At 45.1% G+C, this 27,542-nt stretch overlaps 1 protein-coding gene across 4 annotated transcripts; it reads right to left on the bottom strand.

Annotated features, from left to right (window-relative positions):
• Positions 1-959: 959 nt before the first annotated feature.
• Positions 960-24,446, bottom strand: DHRS7B (dehydrogenase/reductase 7B). 4 transcript variants are annotated; one of them, XM_033914841.1, is made up of 7 exons: positions 24,350-24,446; positions 17,932-18,107; positions 12,817-12,932; positions 6,914-7,124; positions 5,654-5,746; positions 4,354-4,506; positions 960-2,225 (listed from the first exon to the last, which is right to left on the bottom strand). In XM_033914841.1, the coding sequence occupies exons 1-7, from the start codon at positions 24,361-24,363 to the stop codon at positions 2,020-2,022; spliced, it is 969 nt and encodes a 322-aa protein (XP_033770732.1). In that variant the 5' UTR covers positions 24,364-24,446; the 3' UTR covers positions 960-2,019. The 4 variants fall into 4 exon arrangements, with proteins under 4 accessions (XP_033770732.1, XP_033770731.1, XP_033770730.1 ...); XM_033914840.1 differs by lacking the exon at positions 24,350-24,446 and adding an exon at positions 24,177-24,322; XM_033914839.1 differs by lacking the exon at positions 24,350-24,446 and adding an exon at positions 21,370-21,521.
• Between the last annotated feature and the right edge of the window lie 3,096 nt (positions 24,447-27,542).

The following is a 27,542-nucleotide window of genomic DNA, read 5'->3' as shown; positions in this document are numbered from 1 at the left end:
CTGACTGAATTTCTTGCTCACATATCAGCAGACTTTTAAAATATCCTCCAGCATAATTGCAGAGGTGGACTCAGTTGTCAAATTTTAGTCACAATGATTGATAAAACTATCTTTATTAGGTGTCCTGATCTTTGGGGCAATCGCATTGTTTCTGTAAAAAAAAAAAATTAAACATTGACTTTGGCAATGGCTACTGTAAGGATCTTGCATAATAAACCGCCCCCCTTTACAAAACTAGTGCAGTATTTAGAACTGGCCATAGCGGTAACAACTGTGACCACCACTAAAAACACTATTGTTTTGTAAAAAGGGGGAGGGGATGGTAAATGATGGCAGACAAAACCCGAAAGGTCCATCCAGTCTGCTCAACTGTACACTGTATAAATTAATTGACCTTTTTCTTAGATGTTTCTGGGCCAGAAACCCAGAGCTCCGTCTCGTACTGTGTTTAGATTCCATCTATTGCAAATCTGCCTGCCAAGGGGCAACTCCAGGACTTGAGAAACACTGTCCTACACTAGTGGAAGCAGCATTTAATACTTTTGAAAGATAGATGTAGCGCTTAACTGCTGAAGTGATGCAAGGAAGGGTATTTCAAGCATTGCACTGCTATTTAACAGATTTCTATCCCACATTATCTTGGGAAATTGGCAGCCTAAGCAGTGAAGACATTTCAAGCTGGACTTCTGTTTAGATTTTTTATTTTATTTTTTTCCAGTTTATAAATTATTTTTATTTTCATTCCCTGTTTTTACCCCTTTGTTTTATTTTATCATTTAAATTTCCCCAGAATTCTATTGTTTAATGGTTCCTCCCTTCTACTTCTATTCCCTCTCTCTATTCTTTCCAACCTTCCAAAGTTCTCCCTACCCTCATCTAACCCATTCCTCTGTAATGTCGCCTAGAGCTTGTACAGGTTATGTGCGATTAACAAATTAAATAAATAAATTATCTGTATCAACTAGGCAGGTTACAATTGAAAGATTTACTTTTCTGGATGTGGATGGTTGGAGAGAAAAGAATTAGAGAAATTAAACAATTGGGATAGGAAAGGGACAAAAGGAGATTTAATGGTACGCTAGTAAATGGTACATCTGCGACCAATAAATGACTCTGATCCAGGAGATTTCACATGAAGATCTATTTAGTTTGTCAGGGGAAAACAAAAACGCAAAACGTGGTTATCAGACTAGGGCGGCCCATTTTGGTGTTTACTGATGTTCTTGTCAGACGTGAAGGCTGCAACACGTCCAAAAGACAGAACAAATGCAAGGGATGCGTGGAAAGAGGCAGCAGCTTAGAAGGGTTTCTATTTCCGAACCACCACTGACATTTCCTTCACCAGACACAGTCAACCTATGACTAAAATGCATCTTTATCAAATTATTTATGGTTGATGTTGAAGGTAAGGACCAGTCATCACACTTTCCAAAACATTCAGCTCATTTGATCAGATGGTGCAGTAACTGACAAGATTACTATTTTCTTCCTAACAGTTGGATTAGGGTGCAGATTATAGCAAAGGATCCCATGTCCAGCCTTCTCACCTTGTCCTCCTACTTCTGTCTCAAACATGAACCCTTTTTCGTTCAAATTTTTATCACTGTAGATATGTAAACTGATTTTGGGGACGCTGAGCAAAAACAGGTTAAATGGGTCATTCTTAGAACTGATGAAGCAAGAATTTAAAAAGGTTTAATATTTGGGAATGGTGGTGAAGCAGCAGCGGCAAAGCTCCTCTGATTGAAGCAACAGGATGAGTTGATCCTCTGCGTGTCTCTTGGTTCAATGTTCACCTTTGCTTCTGTGATACGGAGGTCGAGCAAGGCAGAACGACTGCGATCCTGAACACCTGCAATCAAGGTGTCGTTTCACCGCGTCAAAATCACACTGATGTAACCAGTCAATGGAGGGGGGAAGGCAGGGAAATAAATTTCTCACTTGTTACTGAAACACAACTTCTCCCTGCAGAAAACAGCACACATTCTGGGTGAAGAACTGCAAAAATCAGAACATGGTTTAGGACTCCTTCGTTTTTCTCTCCTTTTTAGCTCTGGCTGCCATAAGGGTAAAGAAAAGTTTAGGTGCGAGTGTCCGTAAGTACACAGCAAATGTGGGCAATAACCCAGCGACCAGCACCTCCTTTTTCTTTTCACCCACTGCTTTAAGAACAACCTTGGCCACATCTTCAGGGGTCCTTCCTTCGGCTGTGTTCTTGTCCATAACTAGATAAAAGAAAGAAAGATGGTGAAACTGCTCTTTTAAGAACATGAATCCCTCATGACACTGTCACTCAAACTGTGTGCCAGGAGAGATTCCAGAATTTTACTTTTAAAAATTCCCTTCATAAATATACACTAGAATAGATGACATGTACGTCACATGTGCAAGAGTCTGTCAGTGTTGTGAGCGTCTGTGTGCCCAGACAAGCATCTGACATGACTGGTCCTTGAAAACTAACGCCGAGTAATTTTAGTTTTATTTTTGATGCAGTAGTTATCCTAATTTAAGCAACAAAGCAATCAAGACTTTGTTATTTGGAGCTTCAGCTCTGACAGAAATTGAATCAAAAAAAAAAGAGTGACTGGAGATGGTGGATGATGAAATGCGTGTTTGCTTGTCAACTATCGAGCCGCGTTTTGAGTTAATTAGCCCTTAAAAACAAGCTCATCCATCACATTGATTAGCAATTCTATTCTATCTACTTTAGTTTCACTGTTATTACAATTACCCATACATAGCTTAAATAACTCAAATTTAATTTTTTTGTTGGTTTTGAAATTTTATAATCTATAATAATAAAACCCTAAGCGCACATGCGCACTCCTACTTGCGTGTTCCCTGATCTGTAGGTCTGTAGCCGCAGGAATGCGCATGCGCGCTTAGGGTTTTTTTCCCCCTGTAAGACAGTTCGTCGGCATCGTTTTCGCCCCCCCCCCAGCACAACCGAACCCCCGTTCAGCCTCCCATCCGACTTTCCCACTGCGGTCTGACCCTCCCATCCAACTCTCCCCGCGGTCTGGCCGGCTCCCTTAGTCCCTTGCCGCCGCCCCTCTTCCCTTCCCGCGGTCCCGACAAACCTCCTGACTCCAGCAGCGGCTGCAGCACTCTAAACAATACGTGAACCATTTTTTCAATCTCATGTGACTTCACCTCCAGCTGTAAATCTAGCTGTACTGTCGGTTCCCTGACGCAGCAATGAAACGTGCACGTCGGAACCAGTCACTATTCATAGTTAAGTTACACTTTACAAATACAAAAATATGGAAGTGTTTATAGTGTTAGCATAGCTGTTAAGGCTAGCACTTTATTTATTGAAAATCTTATAAAAATTATTTTTTGAACACTGCAATGATTGGTGGGTGAGGCGGAGTAATCAGCCTTCATGTCTCTGAGCAGAGTTCTAAGTACAAAATAAGTTTTTTGAATGCACAAAGTATACTGTTTAATGATTTAGCAGTGACTTTATTTTTCTTCTATTGACCACTTTAGTCACTCTATAATAACCAACGGTTTGAATTGGTCACCCCTGTATATTTTTCATGACCGATCCAGGGCAAGCAGTGGCTTCCCCCATACCTTCCTCAATAACAGACTATGGACTTTTCCTCCAGGAAACTGTCCATAAGAATACTGCTTTAGTCTGCTTGACGTGGGGTTGTTGAACCTTGTTCGTGGGTTACATAAAGATAAATGCCATTTTTTAATGAATTACTTCATGTACATGTATATATACTGGAGTAATTTATAAGCATCTAATTGACTGTGTAAAGCATTGCTCTATAAGCTTAAGTCACCTAAAATTACTCCCAAAATGTACCTCACCAGTAATTTTTTTTTAACTACCTAGTTCAAAAATATTTTCATGATACCCACAGGCAGTGGAATAGAGTGGGCCATGGCCCCACCAATGTACCCCCCTTTAAACTGTAAGCTGTCCAGATGGTCTGACTGTTGGGTGGGATAGTAAATTTTAATGAACTTGAAATTTTGTCCAACACGGCATCGGCAATTAGAGGTTGGGGCAGGGCTGGAGACTTGATTTGGCCTCTCAAACCAAAAAGGATTCCACTGCTTCCGGTGTAACGTTAACTGGAGCAAACCAGTAGACAATATACCCTACAGATCCTGGTAAGTTGGATAAGCTGTGCTCTGGATCAGCCATCTACAATAACTCTTCAGTAACAGCAGAGAGTTCTTGGCAGGTATTTGATATTTACTCTGGCCCCCTCTTGGGAGTTTTCAGTCCAGGACCTGGGGCTCCTTGCTTGGTCACAAACCACAATGCAGAACAATCAGTGGTCAAATCGCTGCCACCTATTCTACTGAAATATACAAATCTGCATGCCTCACCTCCATATCGAGATCCATTCGCAGTAACGGCATTGAGAGAGAGATTAGTCTGTATGTATCCAGGACTAACTACAGTCACTTCGATCTCGTACTGCTGCATCTCAGCTCGCAAACAGTCGAAAAATGCCTGGGTGGCATGCTTAGATGCTGCATCTGCCAAACACACCCCCACCAGAAATTAGAGCACAGCAAAACATTCAGAGATAAGTCATGGTATTCTACACCCCAGATCTGCCACTTTGATTTAATTGTTGAAGTGTCATCCTATATAATAAAACCCTAGCCGCGCATGCGCACTTACCTGCGTGCTTCCGTGATCTCTGATCTGTGATCAGTAGGTCCGTGGCCAGCAGGAGTGCGGATGCGGTGGCCAGACAAAGCGGAGAAACACAGCACAGCCGGCGACTCCCCCCTCCCGCCCTCACTCACCGCCAAAACCACCACCACCAAAGCCTCCTCCTTCTGGCCAGCTCACCTGCGTTTAAATTAAGAGAAAAGCGCTGCACCGCGCTAATGCTGGCCTCGCCGTCTTCTGTCCACTGTGGCCCGCCCTCTCTGACTACTGCCTGTTTCCGCTAGGGTTGGCCGCAGTGGATAGAAGACACCGAAGCCAGCGGTAGCGCGGTGCAGCACTTTTCTCTCAATTTAAACGCAGTGGCTGGGAAGGGGGCGGCGGGAAATGCTGCTGCTGCACAGGAAAGGCCGGGAAAATGCTGCTGCTGCACAAGGAAGTGTGTGTGTGTGGGGGGGGGAAATGCTGCTTCTGCACAGGGAAGGGTGGGAAATGCTGCTGCTGCACAGGGAAGGCTGGGAAATGCTGCTGCTGCACAGGGTAGTGTGTGTGTGTGGAGGGGGGGTGAAATGCTGCTGCTGCTGCACAGGGAAGGGCGGGAAATGCTGCTGCTGCACAGGGAAGTGGAGGGGACGGAGAGGGAAAGGGGGCCTAGGAGCAATCTTGGTTTGCTTTGGGGGAGGGGAGATAGAAGGGGGCCATGGAGAGACAGAAAGACAGGCAGGCAGGCAGTGCATTAGAAAGAAAGACAGACACACAGAAAGACAGCAAGCAGGGAGAGAGACAGAAAGACAGACAGACAGACAAACAGGGTGCCAGAGAGAGAACCAGAAAGAAAGAAGGACAGACAGCGGGAGGGAGAAAGAAAGAAAGGAAGAGAGACAGGGGCAGGGAGAGACATCTCTTCAGTGTATAAGGGTTGCTATGTGTTACCCAGTCTGGCCTGGGTGCTTCAGAGACTAGTACACACAGAGCAGTGCCTTGAACTCGCAGCGGAGTCCGACTTACATGCAGATCTGAAAGGAATGCTTATTCTGCCTTGCACGCTGCTGATGACGACTATGTGGCCGCTTCGTTTCTTGATCATGGAAGGCAGAAGAGCTAGCGAGAGATAAAACAAGAGACCTTTAGAACATCTGTACCACTACTTCTGCTACATATAGCTGTGCCTTCATCGCAAAGGAACATATAACACTTCAGCTGAACCTTCATCTAATACACTCAAATAACAGAGAGAGAAAGGAGGTGCTCCAGGGGTGCCTAGGACATGCCATTTTGATGAGGGACGAACTGACAAGGGAGGTGGTTAAATTGAGAACGACACGTAAGGGTTCAGTGGAACTTCAGTTTGCAGACATGACAATATTTCACCTTGCCTACATTTGTTATTTGTTGAAAAAATTTCTAGCCCACAATTCTGAAGTGTTCTTATGCGTTTGGAATTCAAAAGAAGAAACCCCAGTTTTCAAGGGCTTTGTGTCCATCTCTTACTATTTATGTTCGATTTTAGGAAGTAAAAAACCATTTCCATCCCTTAGACATAACCTTAGATTTTTCTATATGGTTGACACAGAAAAGGTGATGGATGCATAGAACGACTGTTCTATGCATCCATCACCTTTTCTGTGTCGAGGTGGAGGTTGAGGAGACCAAAGCAGTACTGCAATTTAAGAAAACTTGGGACAAGTACAGAGGATCGCTAAGGGAAGGGGGTTGATAATAAAGTAGACTGACTCTTCCATATACCCCACTCCCTCCTACTATGTAATCCTTTTTTTCACCTTGTCATATCCTTAATTTGCTGCGAGTGTCTTTCTGTAACCCGTTCTGAGCTTCCAGGAGGAGGGAATAAAAAATCAAAATAAATAAAGCCGAGATGGAACTGAGGAAAGGCAGACCAGATGGACCTTATAGTCTACCTGCTGTCACATTCTCTGTTTCCATATGTAGCTATGGCTTGGTACATCAAGGCATCGGTAACCTTAGCTCCAGATATGGAAAGTGAGGAACTATACCCCCACAGTGATGATCAGATGTCTCTTGGAGGATGCTAGAGGGTCAAGCACTCTCTGAAGGAGGCCGTCAGCCACTTCTCAGCCAGGAGGTTCTAGGGACGACTGTGCTAGAATCCAGTAAAAGCAGTGGAGCTACTGCCTAATGTCGGTACTCCGGAGTCAGCCTCTTATCACTAGAATGCAGAGGTGACCTCACCTGTAAAAGGGACGCCCTGATCCTGACATACAAACAGAAGGAACACAAATCATGTACCTTTAGTTAAAGCTACAGGCCCAAAGTAATTGGTTTCCATCAACGTTCTGTCCACATCCACTTCAGTATCCAATATTGTGCCTCGGTAACTAATCCCTGCATTGTTGATCAGGATATCCACATGCCCAACACACTTCAGGATCTCTCCTACAGCACTCGCCACAGCTTCAGTATCAGAGAGGTCAAACGTCACGGCATGTGGCTTGTGTGTCTGTAAACAGACCAGGAGAGATCAGTAGTGTAAATGGACCAGAGAAAAAAATAACATGCCAATATCCACATACTAAGACTGAAGTCTTTCCTCATATATCGTGTTTCCTATTAAGAGACTGCACTGGCTACCACTTAACTGTTTCACAGCGGACAAGAAACATTAGCAATGATTAGGGTTACCAGATTTCATCGGCAAAAAAAAAAAAAAAAAAGAGGCCACGTGGCTCCACTTCGTTCTCAGCCCTGTCCCCACACAAACTTCGTCTCTTCTTCTGTGAGCTCGGGAGCCACGTCTGGAGAGCTTCCGAGCATGCACGGGTGCAACGTAATGATGTCATGTTGCATCCGTGCATGCTCGGAGGTTCTCCAGACACGGCCCTGAGCTCAAGGCCCTCCAATACCCGACAAACGGCCAGGTTTTGGAAATCCCCCCTGGGCACCCGGACAGTCCTCTAAAAAAAAGAGGACGTCTGGGTTTTCCTGGACAAATGGTAACCCTAGCAATGATTAGGATCGTCCTGAGCAAATCTTATAAATAGTAAGCTGTGGATGTGGACTCTCCTACTTTCTCGCTTTGGAGGACTCATGATTTCTTTTTTGACTTTGGAACGCAGAGATGTTGCTGATCTGACCTCTGTGAAGGGCTCTCATTTGCAAGTGACTAGGGAGCCTTTCTGGAATACCATGACTTCATTGGCAAGCAGTCGTATATTGAATTGTTAATTTTGGTCTCTTTATATTGTCCTTTATGCCTTTGTGTTTACTTGCCAGCCTATTATTACTGCTACTTATTTGGAATGGGGACTCCAGCGGGGGGGGGGGGGGAGGGCAGGAAGGGAGGTCAGATTCCTTATGAATTGTCGTTTGTTATATTTGATAACTCTGAGCTCTGCATTTTCATTTATAATCGTTTTACCTTTCTTTTTGGCTTAATAAAAATCATTTTAACATAAATAGGAAGCTGTTCTGGCGCTGATTCCAACCAGAGGGTTTTCCCACTCTGTACATATTATCTTTCTTCATGTGGATACTGCAGACCTCGTGTCTGTTCTGCCAAATCCTGTGGATGCAGCAGGAAAGGACATGTCCAACGTTGGACTACACGAGCAATGCTTCTGCTGCAGAAATGCTTAAGGGAGAGGACAGTAATGGGTAGCTCAATCAGCAGTTGCACTGCTGATCAATGCTTAGGGCTGGTTTCTGGGAAAATCTTGGACTTGTGTTTGAAATTAGAGAATGACATGGTGGTTGTTACCCACGCCTAGCCAAGGGTAGCCCGCCAAAACGGGGAGAAAAAAAATTAGTGGTCGCTGCGGGGACGGGGACAAGGCCAATCACCGCCCTGTGAAGCGGTGAATGGTCTTGTCTCCGCAGTGAAACCAGCACAGATCACGTGGTCCAGCATTCCCACCCAGTCGCCGCATCCCACGTCCTGCCATCTCCCTCCCTCCACCTCACCTTAAGTACCTGCCGAGTCCAACTTTAATTCTTCTCCCACTGCACACTTTCAATAAGCCGCGCGTGCGCGATTGCTTGAATTGTTGAATCTCCTCCTCTGACGCAACCGGAAATAGAAGTTGGGTCAGAGGAGAAGATTCAACAACTCAAGCAGCCGCGCGCGTGGCTTATCGAAAGCATGCGGCTGGGAGAAGAATTAAAGTCGGACTCGGCAGGCACCTAAGGTGAGGTGGAGGGAGGGAGATGGCAGGACGCAGCGATCGGGGGCTTCTGGACTGCGCGATCCATGATCACGCATGTTCCCTCACACTAGGAAGGAGAAAGTGGTCAGTAGTCATGGGGACAGGGCAGGGACAGTGGTTGCAGTGACAGGGATGGGGCGGGGTCAGTGGTCACAGTGATGGGGCGGTGACAGGGATGGTGGTCGCAGGGACGGGGTGGTGACGGGGACAAATTTTTTCTCCGTGTCATTCTCTACTTGAAATCTCTTTAATGAACTTGGAAACACACATTACATCATTCCAAGTAATCCTATATAATAAAAAGCTAGCCGCGCATGCACACTCAGACCTGCGTGATTTGTGATCCCTGATCTGTGATCCGTAGATCCGTGGTCAGAGTGCATATGCGGCGGCCAGACAAATCGGGAAAGCACAGCACAGCCAGCGACTCCCCCCTCCCACCCTCACTCACCGCCAAAGCCTCCTCCTCGCCGGCTCACCCGCGTTTAAATTGAGAAAAGCGCTGCACCGCGCTAACGCTGGCTTTGCCATCTTCTGTCCACTGCGGACCACCCTCTCTGACTACTTCTTGTTTCCGCTAGGGTTGGCCGCAGTGGATAGAAGACGCCGAAGCCAGCGGTAGCGCGGTGCAGTGCTTTTCTCTCAATTTAAACGTGGCGGCTGGGAAGGGGGCGGCGGGAAATGCTGCTTCTGCACAGGGAAGTGTGTGTGTGTGGGGGGGAAATGCTGCTTCTGCACAGGGAAGTGTGTGTGTGGGGGGAAATGCTGCTTCTGCACAGGGAAGGCCAGGAAATGCTGCTGTTGCACAAGGAAGTGTGTGTGGGGGGGGAAATGCTGCTGTGTGGGGGGAAATGTTGCTTCTGCACAGGGAAGGCCAGGAAATGCTGCTGTTGCACAGGGAAGTGTGTGTGGGGGGGAAATGCTGCTTCTGCACAGGGAAGGCTGGGAAATGCTGCTGCTGCACAGGGTAGTGTGTGTGTGTGCAGGGGTGGGGGGAATGCTGCTGCTGCACAGGGTAGTGTGTGTGGGGGGGAATGCCGCTGCTGTACAGAGAAGGGCAGAAATGCTGCAGCTGCACAGGGAATGGTGGGAGGGAAATGCTACTGCTGCTGCTGCAAAGGGACGTGGAGGGGACGGAGAGGGAAAGGGGGCCTGGGAGCAATCTTGGTTTGCTTTGGGGAGGGGAGACACAAGGGGGCCATGGAGAGACAGGCAGGCAGGCAGCGCATTAGAACGAAAGACAGACACACAGAAAGACAGCAGGCAGGAAGAGAGACAGAAAGAAAGAAAGACAGACATGGTACCAGAGAGAGAACCAGAAAGAAAGAAGGACAGACAGCAGGAGGGAGAAAGACAGAAAGAAAGGAAGAGAGAGACAGGGGCAGGGAGAGACACAGAAAGTAAGAAAGAAAAACAGACAGACATATATTCTAGCACCCGTTAATGTAACGGGCTTAAACACTAGTGTTGTAATAATAGGATAAATCTACCTCCCTTCCTTTAATATACAAGGAAACCAGACAGAAGTAAAATCCAACAACATATAGTTTCCAAGTTTATTCCAAATTTGATATACCATCTATCAACGTGTTCCTAGAAGGTTTATAATACTATAAAATTTAAAAAGAGTACAGAAAAAAAAAAAGTTTAAAAGTAATATATGTATATATAAAGACTGGACATAGTCATACAGAAACAGGAGAATCCAGCGCTAGGCAAGAGTAAAAATACATCAAGATAAAATAAATAAAAAAGGGTGGTAAAGGGGGAGGGGGGAAAACCCAAAGGGGAGAGGGATTACGCTTCTTAAAAGCAGTTGATATTCATTTCCGAGTGCGGAGAGAGTAGGTTGGGTGAATTAACTATTCTCATGTTATAAAGGCGTCCCTGAATAAGAAAGTTTTTTAATTTGGTCTTAAGTTTGTCCAATGATTCTTCCAATCTAATATCTAATGAGAGAGTATTCCAAAGAGTAGGGACTCTTAACGGAGAATATGGTATTGCGTGTTGTGTCATAAAATACTTCTCTAATTAATGGATGGGATAGTAAGTTCTGACTGTTAGATCTTAGTAACCGAGAGGGGGGCGTAAGGAATCAGATATATATCTAGAAAAGCTGGAGAGTTAGTGAGTTTGATCTTAAAGATTAGTAGAAGTATTTTGTAAGTTGTCCGGTGAGATATGGGGAGCCAATGGGTTTCGCGGAGTAGAGGGGTGACATGATCGTAGTTCCTTGCCATATAAGTTTACTCTCCAGTAACTTTGTCAATAGCAGGGATCTCAAAGTCTCTCCTTGAAGGCCGCAATCCAGTCGGGTTTTCAGGATTTCCCCAATGAATATGCATTGAAAGCAGTGCATGCACATAGATCTCATGGGGAAATCCTGAAAACTCAACTGGATTGCAGCCCTCAAGGAGGGACTTTTGAGACCCCTGGTCTACAGGGTACATCCCAGATTAGCCACAATCTACTAACCCCTTCACTACTAAAAAAAACCCACACCTTAAAGTCTCAACGTGCAATAGAATAAGAGCTAGCCGCTAGATGCACTAAAGTCAATTGGTAATACTGACTTGATCGCTGTTGGCCGATTCTTTGGCCAAGCGATTGATGCACAACCGAGTTGACATGCAAATTATTTGAACGGAGGCTCACCCTAATCTTATTCGATCGATTGCTGTGAGAGCAATTTAAACCCATGCGCAGAATATTCCTGTTGCTTCTTGCAGCAATGTACGCATTTGCCTGTTGTATGGCAGTCATAGCCGTGGTTTAATTGCATGCGTCATATGCGCACTTCATTGGCACACGTCACAGGTGTTGGCCGCAAAGCATTATTGTCGTAAAATGCGATATAAGGAATGCCGGTAGAGATGTCCCTTTGTTTTGGGAGTTGTTGGAGGTAGCTGTTTGGAGCTGTTGAAAGGAGTTCATAAGTGGTGTTGGGAGGTGCAATTGAAAACTGTTGGACGGCGCTGTTGTAAAAGCAAGCAGCGAGGCAGCATTCCAACTTTCCAGCTAAGTTCCACTGCGTATCTATATTTGTTTTTATAGTATAACTTCAATACAGATCCTATTACTTTCAGGGCAGAAGAGCCAGCAAGGATAGTGAGCAACTGGTCAATCGCTCTTTTTTGGATCACCAGACATGGTCGGTATTTCTTCTGCTGGCAGAAGCCATTTTGTGCATCGACTGCTCACCTAGTTTGCATGGTATTTCAATACTAATCCCCTCATTTGCATGCTCGGATCAGAGAATGAGTGATCGCTTGGAGAAACACACGGGCAACAGTTTTGTGCATCGGGTCGGGGAATCCGATCGATTGCAAAACTGGTCAAGTGACAATCAGTAGACGATCGTTAAGTTTAGTGCATCCCCTAGTAAATGAAAAGGGCAGTCCACAAACCAGGATAATTCAAAATTAAAATACATGATTTATTGAATAGTGAATAGTGATGCTATTCCTCCCAGATGGACATGAGAAGCTTTTTACGTCTTAGGGAGGATTTGGCTTGTTTGTGTTCCAATAATATGAGTGGGTGAACATGAAAGGGTGAACTCATAAATAATACAAAGAAAGTTGAGTGTACAGAAACAATAATTATAGTTTATGTATATAGATGATATAAATAGGTAAGATTCATATATATTTAGCTCATGTATTGTAACACCTTTACTGAAGCTCATGCAAACTGCTCAAAATTGACTCCCCAGTCATTAGTAGCGGTGTAGAAGCTTCCAATAAACAATGTCCTAATCCAAAAAAGAACATTTTACATGACATTACATTCATTGACTTCCATTCCGCTTTAACCTTTTAGAAAGTAGCGTGCCACACAGTGCCATGGCTGGGAGGGACTCAAGTGCACTGTGCAAAATACTCTTAGCCTTGCTGGCGATTCATATGGCCTTGATGTCAACTACTTTCCTTTCCAGCATGCACTTAAGTAGGGGACCCTTTGCTAGCAGCTAATCTAACAGCGGCCCACCTTAACGGTCTTCTTAGCCATGCTGGCCAGCTCTCTCACCACATCCTGTAGTCTCTCTCTGTCCCGGCCACACAGTACCAGTTGTGAACCAGCTGCATAAAAAACCTTGGCACATTCTGAGGAGAGAGAGAAAACTGATAAGACAACTCAGGAAATAAAGGATTCAGTCCTCTCATTTTTATTACGCATTCCCTGAGAAGAATGAGAGCATATAACTTTATTTTTAAAGCCATTTTTATTGATGACTAAGCTCAACACAATGACAACAAAGCAGAGCACATACTGGTAGAACATCAGCTGGCATCTATTTTCAAAATTTAACCCACTCAATCATCTTCCCCCACCCCTGCAGAAATACCAACACCCCTGCAGAAATACCAACACAATTATACAGACAATACCAAAATACCCCTAACCCCCACTACCACCACACACACACACATTTCTGTTCCAAGTAATAGGAAAAAATCCATTAACAAGCTCAGCTCATGAGAAAGATATCTTTATATTGCTTACTTAAAAAGCTTCTCTTTTTCTGAGAAAAGAGTGCTGCAATGTGCAAAGTCTTGAAAGAGCTGCATTAAGCAAGCAAGGCTCATGAAAAAAAAAATATATTGCATAGATAACTTCATTTCCAAACGGTTAAAGACAGAAAAAAGAGATATAGACTTCACCATGGCTTCTACTTCAGAGCAAATGGATGTCTCCAGTTGCACAATGGTGACCTCATTGTGAGATCAGCAAGGTGCACCTGGAAGATAAAATGCCACTAATAAAATAGAAATATGTGCTGGGGGTGCTGACCATCCTTGGGATTTGAACCCATGACCTTTGGAAGATGAGAACAGAGCTGTCATTTTCTATGCTCCCATACCCAACTAAACAAGTGTGAACTCATAATTTAAATCTAACTTTTATTGCTGCTAGTCCTGAAAAAACTCTGAAAATGAAGAAACAGAAGAACAAACCTCCACAACACACAGGAAACAACACAGTGGAGATGACTGAAGAAGCATAACTGGATCCCAAACCAAAAGGCTAACTTTATTGTAGAATGTCCATCAGACTTATCCTAGAATAAGCAGCATAAAATCTGTTTTACTCCTTGGGATCTTGCCAGGTACTTGTGACCTGGGTTGGCCACTGTTGGAAACAGGACAATCAAGCCATTGTGACATTACTGATGAGTTTAGCTCTTAGGCATTGGTGGAATGAGGCATTATGACATCACAATCTGAGCTCTAGAATGCTGCTACTTATGATTTTAAAGGGTTTGAGGCTTGTGCAGATGAGGACGGAGCTTGCAGGAATGGGGCAGGGTGGACAAGAAAAGAACTTGCCGGGACAGGACGGGAAAATGAGTTCCCGCGGGGACGGGGAAAAATCTGTCCTCATGTCATTGTAATGTAATGTAATGTAATTTATTTCTTATATACCGCTACATCCGTTAGGTTCTAAGCAGTTTGAAGAAAATATACATTAAGATTATAAATGAGAAGTAAGAAGGTACTTAAAAAATTCCCTTGCTGTCCCGAAGGCTCACAATAAAACTAAAGTACCTGGAAATTAATAAAGAAGAGAAAATAAAGATGGTTGAAAAAAGAAAAATTCTATGTGAATTTATAGGATGGAAATTAAACTGACAGTGAAGAACTGTATGAAAAATACATATGGAATTCAGTTAGAGAGGGTAGGTTACAATCTATTGATGGTATTTGTTTAATTGGAAGGTGTTAAGGTGGGTCATTTGGGGGAAGGTTATCTGAAGGTAGGTGAATCTTCTGGAAGTAAAAAAGGAGGGGTTAAGATATTTGGATGAATTTTTTGAAAAGCAGGGTTTTGATTTCTTTTCTGAATGTTTTGAAGTTGTCTGATATTGTCATAAGATTGGAGATGGAATGGTTGATTTTTGCTGCTTGTGTTGCCAGAAGGTTGTCAAACATTTTCTTGCGTTGTGTGCCTTTGAGTGGGGGGAAGGCGAAAGGGTTCGAGGTTCTTCTGTGTCTTGAGGTGGAGATTTGGTTTAAGCGGTTATTTAGATAGGAGGGGGAAGAGCCGTGTAATGCTTTGAATATCAGGCAGTAGAATTTGAATTGGATTCGTGCTTGTATGGGTAGCCAGTGAGAGTCTAAGAAGGCAGTTGTTATGTGATCATATTTTTTGAGTGAGTAGATCAATCTGAGGGCGGTGTTTTGTATGGTCTGGAGTTGTTTTATCATTGTGTATTCTATGTCCCTTTCACAACCTCAAAACAGCAACGCTAAAAAGTCTTGCTTCGGTTTTTGGGGCTCATATGTTCCCTCCATCCCTGTACTGCTTAGATGTTTCCTTGGACAAGATAGTGGCTCTCTTTTCTCACAACTTCTTTAGCAAGATGACAGCAGAACCGTTCACCCCATCCTCCCTTCAGTGCTTGCAGCGAGTTCTCTGTACATCCATAAGTGTCCAGTTACATAAGGGGGAACTCTGTGCACAGAATTCCCCCAGGAGTAGACGCTGTGGACCAGATTCTGTAAATGGCACCCTAATTAAGCACTGCTAGGCAACCTAATTTCAGATGTCTAGTAATGCCCGCAACCCAAATTGTTTCAATTAGCTTAAATGGCGCGGTAATTGACTTTGCCATTGAAGTTAATTGATAAATAAGTGCGGTTAGGGGCGGAAAATAAGCGCGATTGATTTAGGCATCGGTAAAACCTGGCCTAATGTACTGGCACGTACCGCTATGGCGCCTAGCGACCCTTAAGTGTGCTCAGGCATTGCTAGGTGCAATTCTATAAGCGGCACTTAGCAGTCGATTGACAACCACACGGAGCGGCACCTACAATGCAGGTGCGCTTAGGTGCCATTTCTAGAACCTGGCCCTGTCTCTCTAATTCAGTATAATATGCCTCACGTTAGGTGCCAATTCAGCGTGTAACTTTGGTGGTGAAATGGAAGTTAAGCACCAAAACAGGGCTAAACACTCATAAAACAGCACCTAAGTGCTTTAGTGCATAACCGTAAAGGGTTGTATATGTGGCCGGGTCACATACTTATACACCATACCATATAGTTTCTTATCTCATGTAATTTTCAGCAAGGAATCATTGTGGCTTAGAATAAGACTGGGATCGGCTATTACATTAGCAATTCGATTTTACTGTAGAGAGCCTATTGGATAGAGATCAGCCATTATAAGGAGAAGAGATCAGTCTTTAACATTCTCCTGAAGGAGACCTGACGTACATATAGGGATAGTCTATTCCAGATTCTGGGGCCAAGGAATTCGAAGGTGGTCTGGAATAGTTTTCTCTTCCGTTGAACATGATGAGGGGAAGGGAAGGACAGCTTGAGTTATGGAATGAATAAGGAATCTTGATGTCCGATACTAATCCGCCAGGATTTTCACCACAGATTGCTTTATAGACCATGCAGGTGATCTTGAAGAGAATTCTTTCATTGGTAGCCAGTGCAATTCTCCCAGCAGTGGGTCAGCCCTCTTGAATTTGTCTATTCCAAAAATTAATCTGGCCGCGGTATTCTGGAGTAGTTGCAATCTCGTGTTCCCTCTCGGTAATGCCGTAGTACAAAGAATTACAGTAGTCAAAGTATGATGCCAACATTTACACCTGCCTTTTACACAGCTTAAGTTACTGCACCTAAATGTTGGCATTCACAAATGCTAGTCTACATTCTGTTCTGTACCAGAATCCGGACTGTTCTAGAACATTATCTTACTGCACAGATTTTTGGCCCCTGCAGTGCCGTATCAAGGGCAGGGGATACGGACTGCCTGGGTGCCAGCCCTAGGGGGGGGGGGGTGCACAGCCGGCTCGATCTGGAACCTCCCACGCTGCTCTAAATGGTACCTAAAGCAGAGTCGGTAACCACATTGAAGTGCAGGAAGGTCCCGCGAAGACTGCGTCTGCCGCCTCTGCTCCGGAAGACGTGACGTCAGAGGAGTTGGACCGCAGCTGCAATCATCACGGGACCTTGCCGCAACTCCCTGCGTCTGCCGGCCCACCCCCTCCAACGTCATTTATGTCTTCCGGAAAAGAGGCAACAGAAGCAGTCATCGCGAGACCTTGCTGGTTTGGAGAGAGAGAGGAGCATGGAAGGGTGGTGGAGGGAGAGAAAGGGAGTCAGGGTGGTATGGAAGGGTGGTGGAAGGAGAGAGAGGGGGCAGATGATGATGGAATTGGTGTGCAAGGAAAGGGGAGAGAGACATAAGGGGGAAGGATACTGGATGGAATTGGGTTGGAGGGAAAGAAAGGGGGCAGATGCTGATGGAAGTGGGGGGAAGGGAGAGGAAAGAGTGAAATGCCAGACTATGGTGTATGGGAAGGGAAGATACCAGACCATTGGAGGAGGAAAGGGAAAAAGATGGATGCCAGACCAATGAGGGTGAAGGGAGAGATGGAAGGGGGAAGCATAAAGTTTCTGGAAAGGGAATAGGAGAGAAGATGTCATACAGAAGGGGCAGAGAGAGGGTAGACAATGGATGGAAGGAAGAGAGTGACAAGAAGATGAGGAAAGCAGAAACCAGAGAAAACAAGGTAGAAAAAATAATTCTATTTATTTATTTTTTTGCTTTAGGGGAGATACATCGCTGTTTCTGTGGTGTTGCATTGTATGCAGAGTCCAGCTTCTTGGTGGTTCAATTTAACCTTTGTCTACATATTTCTATTTTATCCCCCCTTTTACAAAACTGTAGAGCATTTTTTAGTGCCGGCCGTGGTGGTTACAGCTCTGATGCTCAGAATTCTATGAGTGTCTGAGCTGTTGCCACTGTGGCTAAAAACCACACTACAGTTTTGTAAAAGGGGAAGGGGTTAGTTTGTGATTACATATTCCATACTAGGCGAAGGTGTTTTCTGTGTTCTGTGTGTTTGAAAGACATGGTTTTCTGTTAGGACTGACTGTGCAGGATTGATCTGAACTAGTCTGGCTTGTTTAGTTTTACAATGGGTGTATTGATGTTGTACTGCTCAATGCTGCCTTTTCTACACTCTTGTGTGGATTGTTATTAAAAATCATGTTTTTCATACAGATGGGGGGGGAGGCAAAAAATGATGGGGCCCGGGTGTCACATATGCTAGGTACGCCATTGGGCCCTTGTATCTCATCACTCACCTTTTCCCAATCCAGAGGTAGCTCCTGTTATCAACACCACTGCATCCTGAAGATAAGCTCTCGTTCGCAATCTCTGCAGCAACCGGTAGAGGCCAAAGAGCCCCAGGCTGCCGAGCAGAAGGGGAATAATGGCCATCGAAGTAATGTCCATGGTCTTCCCTTTATAAATCTGCTTCCTATGGAGACAGGATTGAAAGAAAACACCCCATCAATTCCTCTCATACACAGGAGCATTCTGCTTAATGCATCCATTCTTTTCTTGATTATCTACTGTTCCTTCAAAAGAAGAAAGCTTTTCAACATCTAAATGTTTGTGAAAGGCCGTGAATGGTATTGAACCTGATCTTGTGGGGGAACTCCATTAGGTGTAGTAATCTTGCAAACAGTCTTTGCTGCCACTCGAGAAGAACTTGCTCTTATTCAAGAAAAACCCATCTATCTCTAATCATAAGCACTGATAGATAGAAAAACGGACAAATCCTCCCCAATGCTTCAGTGAAAGGCACCTAAAAGTGACTCATCATAAACCGCATTGAAGCTAGGATTTGTAGGAACCCCAAAAGGTTAACTGCACTAAAAGCCAACTGTCCAAAATCCAAAATTCCCCCTCCTCTAATAAAGAACCAACAGTGTCTCAGTTCCTTTCCTAATGAATTAAGGGTCTACTTTGGCCTGGCATCTAAAAAAGGAGCTCCATGCTATGATGCCCCTGCCCCCCCCCCTTTTGCCAAATAGCAGGAAAGGAACATCCAGGAAGAGGCGCATGGGGATGGTTAGGTGACGGCAGGAGTGGGCTTCTCTCCCACTGTATGTATGGGGGGGTTTATAGAGTTGTGGGCAAGGGGGAGTTGTCAAGGGAGTTGGGCGACGGCAAGAAATAGTGGGTATCTCTCCCACCATGAGGGGGGAGGTGTAGTTGGGGGCATGGGGGGGGAGTTGACGGAGGGGTTTGGGCAATGGCAGGAGAGGGTGGGCATCTCTCCCACAATGAGAGGGGGAGGTGTAGTCAGGGGCATGGGGGGAGTTGTTGGGGGGAGGGTTGGGGGATGGCAGGAGAGAGTGTGCATCTCTCCCGCTACCAGGAGGTTGTGCGACACGGCAGGAGAGTGGGCATTGCTCATGTCGATTTTTGATTTGGCTTTTTAAAAAAAAAATACAGTGTGTATTCTGCGCATGTGTTGAACATTACCACCAGCGACTCATCTCAAGTAAATTTAGTGAGCCTATGCTCCGCGAACCTCATTTCCATGTGCTGGTTTTGGAGAATGACTTGCCTTTTTAAAATCGTTACAAGAACAGCTTCGACAGCGGCCCATCAGTTTTTACTGCAAAGCTTTGAGAATCTTCCCCTGAGTGTTTCCCTATCTGTTCCGGTGGGCTCACAATCTAACCTAAAGCAGTGGAAAGTTAAGTGACTTGCCCAAGGTCACAAGGAGCGGTGCTGGGATAAATATATGGTAAATTCATCATTTTTATACTTAGATATATATACAAGGGTTGACTGAAAAGTAATGAGACTGTTTTTTTCATTGAGAATCAGATGACTCCACAGGATCTGAACATTTTTCTTTTCCAAAGTAGTGTCCTTCACATTCAGTACATTTTTTGCGTTACAACAATGATTCAAAGACGAGCTTTAGACCAGGGTGTCCAACCTTTTGGCTTCCCTGGGCCGCATTGGCCCAAAAAAATGTTTCTGGGACCCCACACAGAGGAGGGAGCCGGCAAGACAGTAAATACCCAGGGGCAGCAGAGGAAGACACTGCATCGCCCTTGACCGGAGCCGCAAAAATACTTCACTGGGCCGCAGGTTGGACACCCCTGCCCTAGACTGTGCTTTGTGACATCACTTTTAGAGCTGCGGCTGTGATGTTTTTCACTTCATCATCTGAAGAGAACTTCTTTCCGCACTGTTTTTGCATCTGCTCTTCTGTGACATTTCTGGGTACCCACCTGGAACACAGGTGACACATTTTCAGTTCCTCTGTCACATTATGCTGAACCCATTCAAATGAGATGCCAAGTGAAGCTGAAAGTTCGCATACAGTTAGCCTTCTGTCATTTTGCAACATCTCTGTAGCTTTGACAATGTTTACATCCGTAATCGCGGTGGGTAGCCTCCCAGACTGTGCTTCGTCAGTCACTTGCATGGCACCCTCTGCTCCCACCACTGAAATACTGCAGCACGGCTAACCGATTTACCACCGCATGCTTGCCATAACATTTCAAGAGTTCATTTCCGCTCTTTCCAAGTTTAACACAAAATTCAATCACACACCCCTGGCATACTCTCCCAGACACGTCTTCCTCATTTGCCATGACGAAACATAAGAAGTTCTTCCTCTTAATGTGACACAACAATGAAGATTATGGCAGTCTAACTGCAGGTTCAGCAACATCGACGGATGAGCTTCACACAAGAACCAGCACAGCATTGCCACATCTACTTCTTGGAAAGAAAAAACAGAGGCTGTCTCGTTACTTTTAAAGTACTGGTAAATATAGGACAAAACTCATATATTTATCAGTACTTTAGATTCAGGATAAAAAATTTAAAGCCTAATATCGGTAGGAGCCCTGCTGATGACTGTTAGAAAGACTATTAAACATGATGAACTTTTGGCCCGACTTACTACGAAAACTGTGATGTTAAAAAGCTAAGGTTCTTTTCATTTTTTCATTGGGAAATTTACAGTACGCCTGTCCACGGGGAGTCACGACGGGGGGGGGGGGGGGAGCGTAGCCAAGAGGGTGGCATGGAGCTGGTCTCTTCAGTAGCATTCTTTGAGGAAATAATCTTTATTTATTTTTTTTCCTTGCTTTTTTTTTTTCCTACAATGCCTCACATTACAAGGAAAGGGGTGATTCGAGCTGTACTCTCGCCGGATCGATCTTCCTCGCTGGTTCAACAAAAAATTGAATGCTACTTCATCCATTCAACAGTGATTGATACCAGAGGTGTTTACCCTGATGAGCAGTCCAACAATTAGTTTATTTGATATCAGGGCTGTGGCATCGGTAGATAAATCCTTCGACTCCGACTCCTAAGTTTCTGGTACCCACGACTTCAACTCTGACTCCAAGGACCCAAAATGTCTCCAACTCCAACTCCACAGCCCCGTTTGATATACCGCATTTTTTTTTTTAAACAATTGTAGTCAAATCAAGACGGCTAACAAAGTTAAAAACAATGGGTACAAGATTTAAAAAACAAACAATAAGGGAAATTAATAAAACAAAGGAAAAACAGAAGGAGATAAGGGGATAAAGTTGTTTTTGTTTTGTTTATTCCGGGATAGGAAGCGTCTGTAGGGATTCACAGTCAAAAGCCTTTCTGAAATAATAAGCCTTCAGTTGTGACTTGAAGACTTTAAGAGATTAACTGTCTACTAACCTAAAAGCCTGGAACGGTTCATTTTCAGCAGAGGCCCTTCCTACCTGCGTGTGGTGACTGGAGATCGCTGCGGGGAGATCGTTGCTGGAGGCGGGACCAGTGGAGGCATGGTTGATCACTGCTGGTGGTTGCCTAGGATGGGGCGGCTTCTGCTCTCTCACTGGGGAGGAGCGGGTTGTGTCTCTGGACTCCTCCTCCCGGTTGTCTGATGGAGGCAGAGTGCTGTATTCTTTGGGAGTTGCCCATGAGCATCCGCCGCCCACCGGCCCGGCGCTGGATTGTTCTATCTCTGTGCATCTTCTGCCTGGAAACGATGAGTCAGGGCTGCAGCAGCTGGAAAGCCCGAGTGATATCTGACCCATCTGGACTTTTGCTGTTGGGATTATTTAAAATATGCTGAGGCAACAGAGCTGCTTCAGGAAATTGGACTTCTGCCAGACTTATTTGATTTTGTTTTTCAATTTTTTCTTCCAGTTTATGAATTATTTTAAATTTTATTCCATTGTTTTTACCCCTATTCTTTTTATTAACTGAATTCTATTGTTTGATTCCTCCATTCTATTCCTTTTTACATATTCCTTTAATTCATTTACATAGATGGTGCTCCTATCAGTAAAGTTAGGAATTCTACATACTTCTCTCCTCTCCACTCCTTCCTGCCCTCTATAGTCCTCCCTACACTCTTCTAACCCCTTCCTCTGTAATGTCGCCTAGAGCTTGTTTAGGTATTTGCAACGCACAAATGGAATAAATAAATAAAATAAAATTTTCCGACCTCAGATAAAGTGGTAACGAGTTCCAGAGGCTCGGGGCCATCACTGAGAAACTTGACTCGCAGTTAGCATCCAGGAACATTTGTGGAAATGATGGTACAGTTAACAAATGCTGAGAAGAGGAAGGAAGATTCCTTGTGGTCATGTAAGGAATCAGATGACTGTACAGAAACAAAGGCATGCCAGATGATCGAATTTGACATGTAAGAACATTATATTTGAAAGGAATCCTATATGCTATATCCTATATGGGTCTGAGGCCGTAGCTATAACCCCTGAGTCACACTCTCAGATAACAGCATGGTAGGAGATAGCATGGCAAGCACTGTTTGACAGAGATGTCAGACACGGTTAACGAAAAAAACCCAAACACATGACAAACATGGTGTGGATGGGAAGCCAAGGTCTATAATGAGCCCTGATGTGTGTGTGGAGGGGGAGGGGTTGTATTTAGGTCCCTTTGAACTGGCATTGGAGAATTCATTGCCAGAGAATGTGGTGAAATCAGTTAGCTTGGCGGGATTTTAAAAAAGGCTTGGATAATTTTCTGAAAGAGAAGTCCATTGAGATGGCTTGGGGAAATCTACTGCTTATTCCCTGGATAAGCAGCTCATAAAATCTGTTTTGCTACTAAGGGATCTAGCTAGGTACTTGGGACCTGGATTGGCCATTATGAGAATGGGCTACTGGGCTTGAAAGGCCTTCGGTCTGTCCCAGTACAGCAATTTTTATGTTCTTTTGTGAGCCAAGTCTAGGCCAATGAAGCCATTGTGACATCATTGGTGAGATTGACTCTTAGGCATTGGTGGAATGAGGCGTTATGACATCACAATCTGAGCTCTGGAATGTTGCTACTCTTTGGATTTCTGGGACTTGGGGTTGGCCACTGTTGAAAACAAGATACTGTGCTTGATGGACCTTCAGTCTGTCCCAGTATGGCAGCTCTTATGTGAGCCAAGTCTAGACCAATGAAGCTATTGTGACATCAATGCTGAGGCTGGCTCTTAGGCATTGGTGGAATGAGGCATTATGACATCACAATCTCAGTTCTGGAATGTACTACTCTTTGGGTTTCTGCCAGGTACTTGGGACCTGGGTTGGGCACTGTTGGAAACAAGATACTGAGCTTGATGGACCTTCAGTCTGTCTCAGTATGACAGCTCTTATGTTCTCATGTGAGCCAAGTATAGGACAATCAAGCCATTATGACATCACTGATGAGGTTGGCTCTTAGGAATTGCTGAATAAGGCATTATGACATCACAATCTCAGCTCTGGAATGTTGCTACTCTTTGGGTTTCTGGGACCTGGGTTGGCCACTGTTGGAAACAGGATACTGGGCTTGAAGCAAGGCAGGAGCCTTGGAGAAAGCAGACAGATCCTGAGGTCTTGGACTGGCCCCTGCAAGAAGTGGAAGAAAAAGTTTCCCCACTTCTAACTTTCATGTTCGAGAGGTTTTGGAGAGCATGGAAATCTAGGAAGCCTGCCCTACCTCAGAAAGCCAGGCAGAGCAAATGGAAATCAGCTAAAGCTTTCTGCCGGTAACATCGGGCATGGGATAGGCTCCGCCCCCTTCCTGCACACGTTAGATGCTGCTGGACTTTTAAATCAAGAGCAGGAGCTGAGCTGCTCTCCAATTCTGCCGGTAACATCGGGCGTGAGGCCTTTAGTAATTTGGCAAAAGGGAAGAACCCATGGCATCTGACTTTGTTATTGCCAGCCGGTTTAACAGGGACAGGACCGAAGGCAGGACTGCTCACAATCCGGATGTGCCACAGGACTCGGCGTTCACTCGCTCTGTGATGGTTCGTCTTCTGGCAGTGACGTACTAAGCGCGCATGCGCAGTCGTGCGGCCACACCACTACAGAAAAGGGATAAGGGAACACGGTTCGCTACTGCGCATGCGCGGGCTAGCATTTTATTATTTAAGATTATATAAGATTGTATTGCTGACTTTGATTGTAACCTCTTCGCTGATTGTCCAGCGCCTCTTGCTGTAAACCGCCTCGAACTTATATGGCTTTGGCGGTATATAAGAATAAAATTATTATTATTAATAAAGTGCATAGAACTTCACCTTTGTGGTATATAAATAAACTGTTCTTCTTCTTCTTCAGAATGTCCCAGTAGCATGTAAACAATCAGACCTTCACCTTTTTATAAAGACCTTGACCCCCTCCCCCCCCAGCCACGTTTTGAAGAGTTATCCCAGGTCAAGCATCTTCTAGAACCTCCCTTCCCCCATCCTACCTGCTCAAAACCATGCCCGAGGGAGGTCACGCAACACGCGCCAACTTCTGTCTCCGACGCCCCGCCCCCCCCTCTGACGCGACTTCCCTCTCGTCCCTGCCGGAAAGAGCGTCATAGGAGGGGGCGGGGCGCCTGGGAAAGGCAGTTGGGACGTCCGAGCGAGAAAGAGGGAAGAGACGCTGGGCGGGGCGTTCGGGTCGCGTGACGTGAGAGCGGCGGCCGCTTCCGTTTGAAGGGGCGGAGCCGGCAGCCTCGAGCCGGCTCCGACGCCCCGCCCTCGCGCTAGACTCTGTCGCTCACCACGTGAACTCGACGCAACCGTCCGGGTCGAAGAATATCGCTCGAACGCAAATAAGTGCGAGAAATTCAAGGTCAGGCCCCTTTTCTTCTTTGCTCCCCGTAAGACGCAAAAGATCGTGACAATCGCGACAAGGAAAGACTATGTCGTTAGGCGGCTCCCCCTGTGTGTGAATGTGGTCAGAAGAACTTGGAGCGCCCTCTACTGTTTAAGGATAACAGTGACATTCAGAAGGAGAAAATGTCACATTCTTCAAATAAAAAGTTTTTGCTTTTTTATACTATCATCGTGTTTATTTGCAGAGAAGAGTGAGATGAACACAGATGATCTAGAACAGTGGTTCCCAACCCTGTCCTGGAGGACCACCAGGCCAATGGGGTTTTCAGGCTAGCCCTAATATGCATGGAGCAGATTTGCATGCCTGTCATTTCCATTATATGCAAATCTCTCTCATGCATATTCATTAGGGCTAGCCTGAAAACTCGATTGGCCTGGTGGTCCTCCAGGACAGGGTTGGGGGACCACTGATCTAGAACAGGGGTGTCAAAGTCCCTCCTCAAGGGCCACAATCCAGTCAGGTTTTCAGGATTTCCCCAGTGAATATGCATGAGATCGTTTAGCATACAATGAAAGCAGTGAATGCAAATAGATCTCATGCATATTCATTGGGGAAATCCTGAAAAGCCGACTGGATTGCGGCCCTCGAGGAGGGACTTTGACACCCCTGATCTAGAATCAGAAAAGAATAGTAAATAGTGAAGGCCAGTACTGGGCAGACTTGCATGGTCTGTGTCTGTACAGTACTCCCCTGATATTCACTGAGGTTCCGTTCCATGCGGATTGTGAAAAATTGCAGGCAGACCTTAGGAAATTTGAAGAATTCATGTCCAAATGGCAGATGAAATTTAATGTGGACAAAATATGCAAAGTGATGCATATAGGGAAGAATAACCTGAATCACAGTTACCGGATGCTAGGGTCCATCTTGGGGGTTAGTGCCCAAGAAAAGGGTCTTGGTATCATCGTAGACAATACAATGAAACCTTCCGCCCAATGTGTGGCGGTGGCCAAAAAAGCAAACAGGATGCTGTAACACCATCTAACACCATTCCAGCAGGGGAGAGCCGACGGAGGAGGGCTGCAGTTCGGCCATCGGACCAACGGTCAGCTCGGGGGCCCATTCCAGCGGGGCACCCGACACTGTCTTCGCTCCTCCCCCATTCCAGCAGGGGAGAGCCGACGGACGAGGGCTGCAGTCCGGCCATCGGACCAACGGTCGGCTCGGGGGCCCATTCCAGCGGGGCACCCGACACTGTCTTCGCTCCTCCCCCATTCCAGCAGGGGAGAGCCGACGGACGAGGGCTGCAGTCCGGCCATCGGACCAACGGTCGGCTCGGGGGCCCGTTCCAGCGGGGCACCCGACACTGTCTTCGCTCCTCCCCCATTCCAGCAGGGGAGAGCCGACGGAGGAGGGCTGCAGTCTGGCCATCGGACCAACGGTTGGCTCGGGGGCCCGTTCAAGCTGGACTTCAGTTTTGACTGTTTTGATTTTATTTTCACTTCTTTTTAGTTTATGATATATTTTTTAATCTCACTTATTGTTTTATGACTTATTTTGTTTTATTTTATCATTCAAATTTCATTTAAATTTCCCCAGAATTCTATTGCTTCAACAATTCTCCCTCTGCATCTATTCTTATCTCCCCTCTTTTTAACCTTTCAAATTCCTTTAGATCATTGTAATCTTATTAGTATGTTTATTTTCTTATTTTTCTCCTCTATCTCTGTTTTCTTTCTTTATTACTCTTCTAATTGTCATTTTTCCTGGTACTTTAGTTAGATTGTGAGCCTTCGGGACAGTAAGGGAATTTCTAAGTACCTATCTTACTTATAATTTAAATGCACCAATATATTCATTGTAACCCGTTCTGGGCTCTTTTGGGAGGACGGGCTAAAAAATCGAATAAATAAATAAATAAATAAAATAAATATTAAAAAAGTGATGGTTAACAAGACTAAGAATGTTATAATGCCCCTGTATCGCTCCCTGGTGCGATCTCATCTCGAGTATTGCGTTCAATTCTAGTCTCCTTATCTCAAGAAAGATATAGTGATTTGGGGGTGATCGTTAGCGAAGACATGAAGACTGCCAATCAAGTGGAAAAGGCTTCATCAAAGGCAAGACAAATGATGGGTTGTATCCGTAGAAGTTTTATCAGCCGGAAGCCCGAAGTTATAATGCCATTGTACAGATCCACGGTGAGGCCTCATCTGGAATATTGTGTACAATTCTGGAGGCCACATTACCAAAAAGATGTGCTGAGAGTTGAGTCGGTTCAACGAATGGCCACCAGGATGGTCTCGGGACTCAAAGACCTCCCGTATGAGGAAAGGCTGAATAAATTGCAGCTATACTCACTCGAGGAACGTAGAGAGAGAGGAGACATGATAGAGACATTTAAATATATCATGGGCCGTATTGAGGTAGAGGATGATATCTTCTTTCTTAAAAGTCCCTCGGCCACAAGAGGGCATCCGCTGAAAATCAGGGGTGGGAAATTTCATGGCGACACCAGGAAGTTCTTCACCGAAAGGGTGGTCGATCGTTGGAATGAACTTCCACTTCAGGTGATTCAGGCCAGCAGAGTCCCAGATTTTAAAAGGAAATGGGATACACATGTGGGATCTCTAGGGGGGTATATTCAAGGGGGTGGGGTCATTAGAGTGGGCAGACTTGATGGACTATGGCCCTTTTCTGCCGTCATCTTCTATGTTTCTATGTTTAGAAAAAGTTCAAAGAAGAGTGACCAAGATGATAAAGGGGCTGGAACTCTTCTCGTATGAGAAAAGACTAAAACGGTTAGAGCTCTTCAGCTTGGAAAAGAGACGGCTGAG

The sequence above is a fragment of the Geotrypetes seraphini genome, chromosome 11 (genome assembly GCF_902459505.1).
Source record: "Geotrypetes seraphini chromosome 11, aGeoSer1.1, whole genome shotgun sequence".
Classification (NCBI taxonomy): domain Eukaryota; kingdom Metazoa; phylum Chordata; class Amphibia; order Gymnophiona; family Dermophiidae; genus Geotrypetes; species Geotrypetes seraphini.
This window is presented reverse-complemented; position numbering and strand designations above follow the sequence as displayed.